The sequence below is a fragment of the Podarcis tiliguerta genome (assembly GCF_965153285.1).
Source record: "Podarcis tiliguerta genome assembly, chromosome: 1".
In the NCBI taxonomy this organism is placed as follows: Eukaryota; Metazoa; Chordata; class Lepidosauria; order Squamata; family Lacertidae; genus Podarcis; species Podarcis tiliguerta.
Genome location: NC_139534.1, coordinates 14987679 through 15000868, shown reverse-complemented (window position 1 = coordinate 15000868; position 13190 = coordinate 14987679). Strand labels below are relative to the sequence as shown.

The 13190-nt window shown below is 48.7% G+C and overlaps 1 protein-coding gene across 1 annotated transcript in view; it reads left to right on the top strand.

Moving 5' to 3' along the window:
• Positions 1 to 749: 749 nt before the first annotated feature.
• The window catches only part of CAVIN2 (caveolae associated protein 2), a 31369-nt gene continuing 18928 nt past the window's right edge, over positions 750 to 13190 (top strand). The window contains exon 1 of the mRNA XM_083411618.1: positions 750 to 1648. Coding sequence (XP_083267744.1) covers positions 1142 to 1648 — 507 coding nt within the window. The 5' untranslated portion in view covers positions 750 to 1141. The remainder of the gene's footprint in view (positions 1649 to 13190) is intronic.

Below are 13190 nucleotides of genomic sequence, written 5' to 3'. Positions count from 1 at the left end.
TGCCAACCTTGGAGTTCGAAAGCACGTCAAAGTGCAAGTAGATAAATAGGTACCACTCCAGCGGGAAGGTAAACGCCGTTTTTGTGTGCTGCTCTGGTTCGCCAGAAGCGGTTTAGTCATGCTGGCCACAAGACCCGGAAGCTGTATGCCGGCTCCCTCGGCCAATAAAGCGAGATGAGCACTGCAACCCCAGAGTCGGTCATGGCTGGACCTTTACCTTTACCTTTAAGGGACACTCAGAATGGGTTTGTACAAACAACCCAGAAAAGTTTGAGAACTGCTGCTCCAGAGTTATAAAAGCCTAGAAGCCAGCTCCAACGGAAGGCCTAGCAGGTTTGGCACACTGTTCTCATCATGCCCAGATGCCTCTGTGAAGCCCATCAGCAAGCCAGGGGCCCACCATGGGCACCTCCCCACTTGTGGGGGGGGTGGGGGAGAAGTTCTTTTGCATCAGAGGCATGAATACAAAGGACAGAGGTGCTAACTTAGGAGAACAGAATAAAACCCTTTGCAGAATATAAATAAGATGTTCTCAACTGCTTCTCTCTCCCCCTTCCCTTTCCTTGCTTTCAGGACAAACGCAAACAATTCTTTCCATTAAAGTCATTTTCTTTTAGGGTGGGGAGAAAAGGAAAAAGGAAAGAAAAAAAAGAAACCCAACACAGGAAAGGAACATTGGGAGGGAGGAGGGGGGAGAGTCTCTGGCGCTGCATCCGCAGCCTGTTTGAAAAGTTTACAGGCTTTGCACCAATGGCCGCCCAGGGCCTGTTTTGTTTTGTTTTTTTCCCCCCGCCTTTGCCAATGAAGTCATGGGGGAAATATGGCATTCCTCTCATAAAGTAAGAGGGCGAGGAGGGGCTGGAAGAAGGGGGGCGAGAGAGAGAGGCAGAGGAGCGGAGTTAAAGCTACAGGAGGCCTGATCCGTGCAAGAACCGGGCTTCCTCCTGCGTCGGGGAGGAGCGAAAGTTTTGCGTCCCACCGACGGCGGGGAGGTTTGGGGAAGGCGCTCGCTCCCGGGGCGGACCTTGCTCTTGCAGTCGTCCCACCAGCAGCAGCACCCAAGCAGAAGGGCACCCCCACCCACCCACCCAGCCAAGCACCCAGAAGTGGCTGATCGCGGTCGTCCGGGCAGCCTCCCGCGATGGACGCGGTGCAAGCGGAGAAGAGCAGCGCGTACGTTTCGCCGTCCAGCCCCGACGGGCCTCTGGATCGCGGCAGCCCCAGTCCGGTGCCGTCGTCGGGCAGCCGTAGCCCCAGTTTGCAGCCGGGGCCGACGGGGGCTCCGGGAGCTCCGGGCGAGGCGGTCCGCGACAGCTCTCAAGTGAACGCCATCACGGTGCTGACTCTTTTGGACAAGCTGGTCAACATGCTGGACTCGGTGCAGGAGAAGCAGCAGAAGATGGAGCAGCGTCAGGTGGACCTGGAGGGCTCCGTCAAGGGCATCCAGAGCGACCTGAGCAAGCTGTGCAAGCAGCACACGTCCACCAGCAACACGGTGGCCAAGCTGCTGGAGAAGTCGCGCAAGGTCAGCGCCAACACGCGCGAGGTGCGGGAGCGCATGGACCGCCAGTGCGCGCAGGTGAAGCGGCTGGAGCACAACCACGCGCAACTGCTGCGCAGGAACCACTTCAAGGTGCTCATCTTCCAGGTAGGTCGGGGGTGGGGGATCTGGAGAGAAAGGGCCGGGGGTCTGGGGACAGGGGTGCCAACTCGAATAAAATATTGGCAGCACCCCCTAGGCAGTCAAACTGTTCCGGGGGGGGGGCGGGGTTCGGGGGCTTGCAAATAATCTCCTAAAACTAAGAAAGCTTGATTGCATTTTTCCTTCGGGATCAAATCAATATTATTTTGATCTGTTGTCGTGGGGCCCCTAAAAGTCCCCATAAACTGGTTCCTACTCTATTTGGCAAGCTGGCACTGGGGGGGGGGGGTAAGCCCCACCCCACATAATTGATTTCAAGACGTGGCACATGGACACCATTTGAATGGCAATGCCCATCATTTGGGGGGGGGGGTTCAACACCCGCAAATACTTTATGGGGGAGACGAAGGGACCTCGGCCCTCGGAGTTGGCTCCTGTGGGCGAGGGTGAGACGAGGGGAGATTGGGGCCGCAGGGACAGGCTCACCCCGGAGAAATGTTTGGCCAGCCACTGTTCAGCAACTGCTAGAGACCACCGAGGCAGGGTAGTGCAATGGTTAGAGTGCCTTTCTACCCCGGGCAAAACCCAAGTTCCAGTGTTCACTGGATCATCAAGTGTGCTGGGCAAGCCTAGGCCAACCACTATCCCTTAGCTGTTTTTTGGACTACAATTCTCATCATCCCTAGCTTGTGGGACCAGTGGTTGGAGGTGATGGGAATTGTAGTAAAAAAAAACTACTAGAGTCCCAAGTTTGGGAAACACTTCCTTAACCTGTTTCCTAAAAGTCATATGCCTCTTGGCTGTAGAAAACCTCATAGAGGTTTACAAAAACCTAACCTAACCTGCGACGCCCTGATTTCTGTGAAGGATATGTGGAATATTAACTAGTCATCCAAGCAGTCCTTTTTCTGCCATACAGACTGTATTCATTTATCATTGTGCTTTTCCTACTCTCTCATCCCCTCGCCATTGCTTGCACACCCCAAGATCTGGCAAAAAGAAAATATTTGCCCGTGGTCAAGTCTTGCTGGGATACCCATTGCAGCAGGAATCCCACCAGATGTGTGCTGTGGTTACCATCAGCACATGCTCACAGGCACAGTCCTGATGGTTGCCTCACAGGTTCCAGGTTTGAGTCTAGACAAGAAAACAGGATCCTGAGGCCATGGTAAGCCAAGGCTGAAACTCAGCCTTGCCAGTTTTCAGTGCTTAAAGATCATGCCTGCTGCATGCCATACTCACAAAACTGAAATTGGTATGAATCATCAGATCTGTGTTCCCAAATTCCACTGAGCAAACACAGGTCTTATTTATGTAGTCTGGAAAAAATGATCCGTTAGCTGCCGGCCCTGTGATTGGTGCTGCCGATGGAACACGCCTCCCACTGAATCCTACCTAGTTGCTTTGCAGCAAATGATCCTCAGCTCCGATATGCAGCTAAGCCAGCAAAACAGTCCTAGAGTCTGATCCTGTGCATGTTTACACAAAACTAAATCCTACTGGGTCTTACTCCCAAGTGACTTATGCACAGGACTGCAGCCGCAATGCATCTTTGCTTGAGTTCAGTGATAAATGTGTTTTAAAAATAGATGAACCTCTCTTTCAAAAACTGGCACGGCATCTGCTATATGGTTAGTTTTAAAAACAACCAGCAACAACCGCCACTTCCCCAGTTTCTAGGCTTTTTCTGTCTGCATAGTTCTGCCAGTGGTCAGCAGATATCGAAGTATCGGACTGCTCCACCCTCCAGAGAAATAAGATCAGGAGTTTGCATCGAACTTACAAACAGTTATCCATGCTGTTGTTACTTGGAAAGCAGAAGTGAAGAACCTGTGGCTCACGGATGTTCCCGGTCCCCCCCTGCTTTGCCATTGGCCATGCTGGTCAGGATTGATGGATGTTGTAGCCCAACAACATTCAGAGAGCCACAGGTTCCCCACCCCTTCCTGCAAAGCAGTCGCCATTGAAAAATCCATAGTCCTTGCATGGGTTCAAGCCTCACCCTCACCTGTTTTGCAGCAAGGCTTTCTTTGTGACAGTGCTCACCTGTACAGAGCATCGCACCCTCTTCTTTTTGCTGCCCACGGGGGTCATTTTGTTCTGGTACTCCCAGCACTTTTATCAAGATAGGAGGACAGGGCACCTTTGTTTTTTTAATATTAAAAAGAGAGAGAACACGGTATACATGTGTATACTTATCAGCTTAAAAAACAGTCTCACCTAGCTCCTGGCTGTTAAAAAGTAGTTAATGGACTTTGCCACCCTGAGCAAATTCTTCTGGCTTCTCCACCCCACTCCGTCCCTCCCCACGGGTTTATGCATTGAGCCGGCCTAAGCTTTTCCCGTCGCTCTGCAGCCGTCGGTGCCTGTTGATAAAGCCTCGTTCTTCATTGTGTACAAAACTTGAGCTCTGGTTTCCTGGGCATCTGCCTCCAATTTGATGTTGCTAAATATATTATCCTGCAATATAGACAATCCAGTAATGTTTTGATTTGTGGGCCCGCAAAGTATATCAAGTGCTCTCCTCCCAAGATCTGACTTCCTCCCTGTGCTAAAGCATCTTCGTCTTTGACATCACTTACTTTTTGTTGTTGTCATAGAACAGGAGTGGGACATCTCAGGCCTCTGGTCCGAATGTGGAAGCCCTCTTAAGCTTCTCTGTCTGTCTCCCAGGCTCCAAACCCCCCTGGAATGTTTTTGCCTGGGTGGAATGTCCTTGAACTGTGATAATCACAGAATCATAGAATTAAAGGGAGCGCTGAGGGTCATCTAGTCCAACCCCATGCAATGCAAGAATCTCAACACATATTCTCCCATCCAATTGGAAACCAGACCAGACCCTGCTTAGCTTTGCAAATGTGCTAGCTAGTTTTATTGCTACACCACTAGCATGATGCCTCTCGCTTGCCTGGAGAGATCCAGTGGGCAGGTGTAGAAACTTGTCTACACTACAAAAGTGAAATTTCCTTTCATTGCTCTGCCCACTTTCCCCTCTGGCCACGCCCAGTTCTGGCATATGCTGCCCACCCTCCAATGCCACTCTCAGGCTGAAAAATGTCTCCCACCCCCGCTGTAGCCTGCTCCTGTGGAGCTAGCTTGGACAGGGGAACGTTTTTGCCTGGTGGCTAAAAGTGTATAATGAAGGCACCAGGAGAACCTCCCTGGGGAGAGCATTCCACAGATAGGGAGCCACTGCAGAGAAGGCCCCGTTCTCACGTTACCACCCTCCGTACCTCTGTACCGCTCAGGGAGGAGGCACACGAAGGAGGGCCTCAGAAGATGATCTCATGGTCTATATGCTGCCTGACCTCCAGGAACGCAAGGTAGCATGTGTGTGTGCGCATGCATATTTTCCATTCTGTTTACCCTCACAACAACAACCCTGTAAAGTAGGCTAGGCAAAGACGTAAGGGTGCTTCAGCAAGTGTGCAGCTTGTGCACGCAAACAGTAGAGCTGTGCACTTGTGCATTTATTCACACATAGCGTTCAAAGGGTGCACAGCGTGCTTGAGAGAAGTAATGCAACGGGTGCGCACTCTTGTACAGACAGCTAGTCTTTGTGTTCAGTGTGACATGTGAACCAGGTTGCTCAATGAGATTCAGATGTTGCTGAACTACAACTCCCATCATCCAAGGCCATTGTCTGTGCTGTTTTAGGACTGGTGGACTTGTAGTTCAACAACACCTGAAGGGCCAAAGCTTCCTCGTGCCCTAATTGCTACATTAAAGGTAAAGGAGCCCTGACAGTTAAGTCCAGTCGTGAAAGACTCTGGGTTGCGGCGCTCATCTCGCTTTACTGGCCGAGGGAGCTGGCGTTTGCCCGCAGATAGTTTTTCCAGGTCATGTGGCCAGCATGACTAAGCTGCTTCTGGTGAAACACCGTTTACCTTCCCACCAGAGCAGTACCTATTAATCTATTTGCACTGGTGTGCTTTCGGACTGCTAGGTTGGCAGGAGCTGGGACCGAACAACGGGAGCTCACCCTGTCGTGGGGATTCGAACCGCCGACCATCTGATCGGCAAGCCCAGGAGGCTCAGTGGTTTAGACCGCGGCGCCACCCGCTTCCCAAATGCCACATTACACCGGCACGTTTTGGCTCTTCACCCCCCTAGCACACCCCTGTTGTAGAGAGGAGAAGCCACACAATTTTCTCCAGTGCTGCTGAGAGGTTTCTGTGGTGTAGGAAGGAGCACACATCTGTGACTCCCACACAGGCGAGCAGATAGACAAAGCTAGTCTTTCGCACATAAATGTACAGCAGCGTCAGCTGCCAGTCTTGTCAGAGATAATAATGTATGGGGTGTTTCTTTTCTAAAATCAGCAGGAGATGCTCAAAGTCCAGAGTAAAAAAAAACATGTCAACCCCACCCAAATTGCAGATTAGTGTTTTCCTAGGCAGGAAATGTGACAAAAAAACCTGTTTTGAAAATTGCAAAGAGCTTAAAGCAAGTAATGAATTATGTAACGAGTTAACAAGCTATTAAAGGGGTGGGGGGAAGAAGCCCATTTTTAGAGAGATCTATGCACGATGTCGAGAATAAATTAGGGGAACGAATACTGAGCCATGCTTCAGAGCTGTGTAAGTGAGTTTGCTCCAGCTAACTCAATGGGCTGTGTTGGACCCTCGAGGAAGCAGGCGACTTTTTCGCTTTCTTTTTTCCACCACCCAGAAAGAACACCCCAGGCACGCTGCCAGAGAGATTGCAATGAGAAACCTGCTCCCCGTGCCTCAGAGAAATGTGCCCAGGAATCTTGACATTTTCTTATCAGCAAGAAAATACCACAGGAAGGTTGCAGCCCTGTGGAAAATGTTGAGGGAGTTTCTCCCACCGAGCCCGGTGGGACATATTTCCCAGCAAATATGCAAAAGTTTGGGCTGTTGAGTTGACCATATTTAGGATTACATCCAATACTGCATTTTTAAGACACGGGGAGAACTTCTACATGCCACTCCCATGTCCAAAGTTCAAGGCAGCCATCTCGCCTAAATAAGTAATTGCTTTCGAGACAGGTTGGTGAACTGCAAACCCCAGAAACAGCTCAGCTGTTTTCAGGCCTTTGTCTTTGAAGGAGTCGAGGAGGACGGTGTGATTTCTGCAGTTACGACAATTGCCTCAACCTATTTTAGTGCAATTTAAGAGACAGCCATCGTCTCAAGGTCCCCTCAGCAGACAGCAGTGATTCCCTTAAACATTACATTGTGGACTGAGATTTTCTTTCGGCAAGTGACATTTGTACCTTGGTGTTTTGTCACACTTGGCCAGCGTGTCTCTTTCTGCCCGTTTAGCGATAGTCTCGTGCTGTTGATTCTGGAATGCTGAAGAAGTCTGTGAATTTCTCTTGAAAGGGCTTCAAGTTACAAGAAAGGAGGGCGGGCCCAGAAATCTTGCTCAGTTAGGTTCTTCCTTTGGGTGGAAGATCTCTACATCGATATACCTGTAGAACTACCATATTTTTCGCTCTATAGGACACACTTTTCCCCCTCCAAAAATTAAGGGGGAATGTGTGTGCGTCCTATGGAGCGAATGCAGGCTCCTTGGCTTCAGCGATAGCAACGCAAAGCCTCTGAAGCGCAGAGGGAGCGCTCCCTCCATGCTCCGGAGGCTTCGCGTTGCTTTCACTGAAGCCTGGAGAGCGAGACGGGTTGGTGTGCACCGACCCCTCTTGCTCTCCAGGGATAGCTGCCTGAAGCCTTCGGAGTGCAGCGTGAGTTCCCGCTGCGCTCCACAGGCTTCGGGTTCCTTTTGCTGAAGCCGGGAGAGCAAGACTCTCCTAGCTTCAGCAGAGAGGGAGAGCTGCGAGCGCCACTTCAGCCAAGCAGGAGGAGAAAGTAAGGGGCTCCATTTCTCCTGCCACTTCGCTGAAGGGGCGCTGAGCAGAGGGGGGGGAGATTTTTTTTTTCTTGTTCTTCCCCTCTAAAACAAGGTGCATCCTATGGTCCGGTGCATCCTATAGAGCGAAAAATACAGTAGTTTTCCACTGCAGCCAAAGGTGCAGATGACTGGGAATGATTTCCATAGGGCCATGGCACATATTTTCCCAGGAGCAGGGCTAGCCCACATGGACCCCTTTTCAACCCATCTTTCAACATGGCAGGCGTCATATGAACCCTCCCTTTGGAGATGACCATACCAGAAACGATGGAGAGACGCTATGATCATAGCCTTTATTGAGTACTTGAAACACTACCCATATACAGTGGTACCTTGGTTCTCAAACTTAATCTGTTCCTGAAGTCCGTTCCGAAACCAAAGTGTTCCAAAACCAAGGCACGCTTTCCCATAGAAAGTAATGCAAAATGGAGTGATCCGTTCCAGACTTTTAAAAGCAACCCCTAAAACAGCAATTTAACATGAATTTTACTGTCTAACGAGACCACTGATCCATAAAACGAAAGCAATAAACAATGTACTGCAGCCACACACACAATCAATCAACCAGTAGCTGAACTGGGTTCCACACAGTCACAAAAACAAAACAAAAAGAGCCGCAAAAACAAAAATGCAAAACAAATAGCAAAAAAAAAGACAGACCTCAGTGTAACACTCAAAACGGAAGTGTGGCACTCAAATCGGAAACATAACACTTAAAACGGAGCACGTTCGGCTTCCGAAAAACGTTCACCAACCGGAACACTTACTTCCAGGTTTGCAGTGTTTGGGTTCCAAGTTGTTTGAGTGCCAAGGTTTTTGAGAACCAAGGTACCACTGTATCATGTCTGTGATCCTTACAACAACCCCATAAAGTCAGTGTTATCATCTCCATTTTACAGACCAGGAATGGGGGTAGATGCTGCTCAGGTAGAGAGAAAATGCCTTTCCTCAAGGCACCTAGTAAGCGTATGAAAGAGCCGAGATTTGATTCTTATGGGGTTTGTATTTGTTTGTTTCTCTCTCTCTAAAAAAAAGTATCCTGTAGTAGTTAGTGGGAGTGAAAACACAGCTTCGTGTTCCAGGTATTGTAATAACAAAAATGAATTAAGCAAGGTTTTCAAATTCAGTTTGTTTTCCCACGTATATCAATATTTTATCAGGAATCTATTATAAGATTTGCTCTCTCCTCCCGCCTCCCCGCCAGAACTGCAGACAGGCAGGCTACCAATCAGCCCAAAGCTATCAAAAGGATGAGCATTGAAAGAAATGTTTGTATTGTGTGCGCCTTCCCCCTGCTTAGCGGATGATGTCCCATTTTCTACATCATTGCTCACACACAAACCCCATTCATCTCCGCTTTTGCTAGAATGCAATCACATGGGGTCCGTATGTTGCAGATTAGAATAGTGGCAGAAACAAGTATCTTTGCAGGCTTCCGTGTATCGTTTTCCAGCAATTGCAGTTTGAGAATATATGCATACAGCGGTACCTCGGGTCAGTGGCGTAGCGTGGGTTGTCAGCACCCGGGGCAAGGCAAGTAATTTGCGCCCCCTAACCTGTGGATTTGCGCCCCCTAACTCGTGGATTTGCGCCCCCCAGATGTTGCGCCCGGTGCGACCGGCCCCCCCTGCACCCACGCTACGCCACTGCCTCGGGTTACATATGCTTCAGGTTACACATTCAGCTAACCCAGAAATAGTGCTTCAGGTTAAGAACTTTGCTTCAGGATAAGAACAGAAATTGGGCTCCGGCGGTGCAGCAGCAGCAGGAGGCCCCATTAGCTAAAGTGGTGCTTCAGGTTAAGAACAGTTTCAGGTTAAGAACGGACCTCCGGGACGAATTAAGTACTTAGCCTGAGGTACCACTGTATACCAAAATAGTTTGCTCAGAGCATGGCAAACCAGCACCTCCATTGAGTGACCCATTTTTGCTTTCTTGCATGTGGGATTTGCGGAAGTGAAAATATGTCAGGGGGTACATTGATGCTGGGTGTTTAGGCATTTTGGGTTTGTTTGTTTTTGCGTATGGGCTATTCTTGCTAATTCTTGAAAGTGTTGTGTACACAGAGAATATCTTGACTTACTGGTTACATTTTTATCTCATTCTTCCCACGGTGAGTTTAGGACAATTGCCATGGTGTGTTTCATTACCACTCCAATATATCCAATATATAGCAATTGTGGAAGGCAGGATCAGCCAGAAATGCAGAACCAGTGGTTCTCCAGATGTTGGACTCCAACTCCCATCCTCCCTAATCATTGGCCATGCTGGCAGGGGCTGATGGGAGTTGAAGTCCAGCCCGGAGCATGAGACTCTTCATCCCAGGGTTGTGTGTTCAAGTCGCACATTGTGCAAAAGATGTCTGCACTGTGAAGGGTTGAGCTAGATGATCCTCATGGTCCCTTCAAGCTCTATGGTTCTATGATGCAGGAAATCCAGAGGTTGAGCATCTGCATCTCTTTTCCCACTCCTCTGCTCTGATTCCATGTAGATCGGCTCCTCTTGCCGTGTTGCCCATGAGAAGCAAGCACAATTTGCCAGGCAGCTAAGCAGCAAAGCATTTGTGAAATGGAAAAGGGTTGGTTCTTCGTGTCTTTCAGGAAGTTGGTCCGTCACATGTCTAATGTGTCATATGCAAGTCAGGCTAGTAACTACCAGACTTATTTGCAAGGCTGTACATTTTTGTTCTCTTCGCACTAGTTGTCATCTAGTCTTCAAGCACGAGCTCTAAGTCAGTGGGAGGACTTTCAGCAGCCCCCAGGCAACTCTGCACCCCTCCTCTGCTAGAAAAAAAATCTGCTAAGAATTCTTGCATAATGCAGTCTGGCCATTTGCTGGTTAAAAGTTGGACTTGTTTTCAAGTATCAACACTGTTAACTCTGGATAGAGTGCCAGTCGTAAACTTTTGAGGACCAATCCGGTCCGTTCAGAAGTGGAGCTTAAGGGGTAAGAATTGCTTGTAAAACCAAACTTTTTCTTTTCCTTTGTCTTTTTTTTAAAATAGAATCAGCAGTGCGCATTCCATCCCCTTTTTTAGCAGTGGTCTGGACTGCACAAAATCTAAATTTGAATCAACTATACAAGACATTCCACTCAATTATTTAAAAAAATGGGGGAGGACCATGCAGCTTTGAGAAGGGAAAGAAAGCTGTTTGGTTTTGCCAAGTTTAATATAGGGGTATGTGTGCAACGATGTTTTCGTGTTAAATATCTCTTGCACCGTTAGATGACAATACTTTAAATAAATCAAGCAGGCCTGGTGGAAAACATTTGGCACAGGTTGCTCGCTAGCTCGCTAACCTCCTGTGCTTTCCCTCAGGGAGGAAAAGACTCCACCTTGCTGCTCATTGTTCTGCTCGCTGTGCAGTTCTCAGTATTATAAAACCAGAGGAGGAAAAGGATCCTGGCACGCTAGCAGCTTCTGTCTTCCAGTTCGTTAATGCTTTGCCCCGAGAGCAAACTTTGAAGTGTTCCATCTCGCTGCCATATCAAAGGCTCAGCATAGACTTAAAAACACACACACACACCAAAGATAGACCTTGTTGGACTACAACTCCCATCATCCTTGGCCCTGCTGGCTAGGGAGGATGGGAGTTGTAGTCCAACAACTTTTGAGGACCCAAGGTTGAGAAAGGATGCCCTAGACCAGCGTTTCCCAAACTTGGGTCTCCGGCTGTTTTTGGACTCCAATTCCCATCATCCCTGACCATTGGCCCTGCTAGCGAGGGATGATGGGAGTTGTAGGTTTTAGGTTGAAAAGGTCACGAGAGAAGCTGAAGAAGTGCGAAAGAAGGAAGATAGCATTGGTGTTATAAGAGTTGGCAAGGTGCCGTGCTGCCAAGATAACAGGATTCTTAGGAAGAAAGATACAGGAATATAATATGGTTGGTTGCTGTTTTTTTAATTGCTCAGGCTTTTCCTATCCGTGTTTTCTAGAAACCCATTTAATGGCAATTCTCAGAGTTCCTTACTCGTCTCAAAAGAATCCAGGCAATAGAGATCAATTTTGGTCAGTGGCATGCAGTCAGTGGACATGGGGAGCTAGGCTAGTCCCTGAAATGTTCCCATTAAATTAGAATATTACAATATTAAAGTCTGGTGCCTCCTTCCCAAAGCCCGGGAAGCTTCTGCCCAGCTCAGGGAAGGGGACACGATGCTCATACACATGACATTGTCTCTCCCCCACCCCCCTTTGCCTTCACAAGCTGGTGCCTCTGATCCTAACTGTTCCCCTATGAAAGATTTCACTGCACACCACTGGTTTTGGTGGGGAAAAGGGAATGCCTTGATTCAAGGGGGATTTTTTGTTTTGTTTGGGGGTTGTCGCCTCCCCCCCACCCATTCCTAAGATCTTCCTGGCCATGTGGTGAGGAGAACTTTGGACCAGATCAGAAACCCAGGAACAAAATTATCGGCATCACGAAGAGGCTACGGTCAGACCATGGGAAGTCATCGTGTCCTCTGAGCTCCTCACAAATTACGAATCGTAGACCTGCAACTGCAGATCTAGGGACTAGGACATGGGTAGGCAAACTAAGGCCAGGGGGTCAGATCCGGCCCAATCACCTTCTCAGTCCGGCCCGTGGACGGTCCAGGAATCAGCGTGTTTTTACATGAGTAGAATGTGTGCTTTTATTTAAAATGCATCTCTGGGTTATTTGTGGGGCACAGGAATTCGTTCATTTTTTCCCCTTCAAAATATAGTCTGCCCCCCCCCCCAAGGTCTGAAGGACAGTGGATTGGCACCCTGCTGAAAAAGTTTGCTGACCCCTGGACTAGGAGCTTAGGAAGTCCCAGGCAAAGTTTTCCGCACTGGGAAATGGTTTTCCCTTAGGCCTGTTTTTACACAAAACAAACATGTGGGGACGGCCATATTGCCTCCAGGGCTGAATGTCTCAGCCACTCCCATCTACTTGGCAACAACCCAGACCCTGGGTGCCTCTGTAGCTCCTGAGACAGAGGATTTAAGAATCTTTGGAATGCATCGCTTACCACCACGTTCAGGCTTATTTTTATAGCTGATACTGGATCACAAGGAGCACTTAGCCAAGCAGGGAGTCCCATGTGCCCTGTGGCTGTGCTCAAAAAGCTTTCCACCCTTGTGCCCCTCCGCTTGCATTTTCGCCATACTGGGATAGCCGTGCAATGCGAACATGTGTACACACAAAGAGGCTGGCCCATAGATAAAGCTTTCCTCGTTCACTTCAGCCCCAAAGCACTCGCAAAATTATGAGATATTCAGCCCTGCAGGCTGCACAACTTTCTCTGCCAAGAATGTCCACATCTAGGGAACAACTTTGCCACACCCTAGAACGGATCATAAAACACAGCCGCCATGTTCAGGTCTCTCTTTTTCTCCCCCCCCCCTTCTTTCATCCAGTCTATGACTTTCCAGGCAAAAGCCTTCACAGAGATCCCTCTTATATGACCTCGATAAAGAAAAGACCTATTAATTATTATTATTTTGTCCACTCCCTAGTTTAAAAAAGGAGGCGAGCGGAAAGTATTGTACACACAGGATGAAAACCGTTTTTTTTAAAAAAAAAAATCCCGTCGTTAATGTGTGGGGTTTCATTCGCTAGTGAACAACGAGCTTTTAAAAATCTCCCGGAAACGAGCGAAAATCTCCCAAAACAATCTTGACCTCTGGTTTCTTGACGAAAGCTACAGTAAG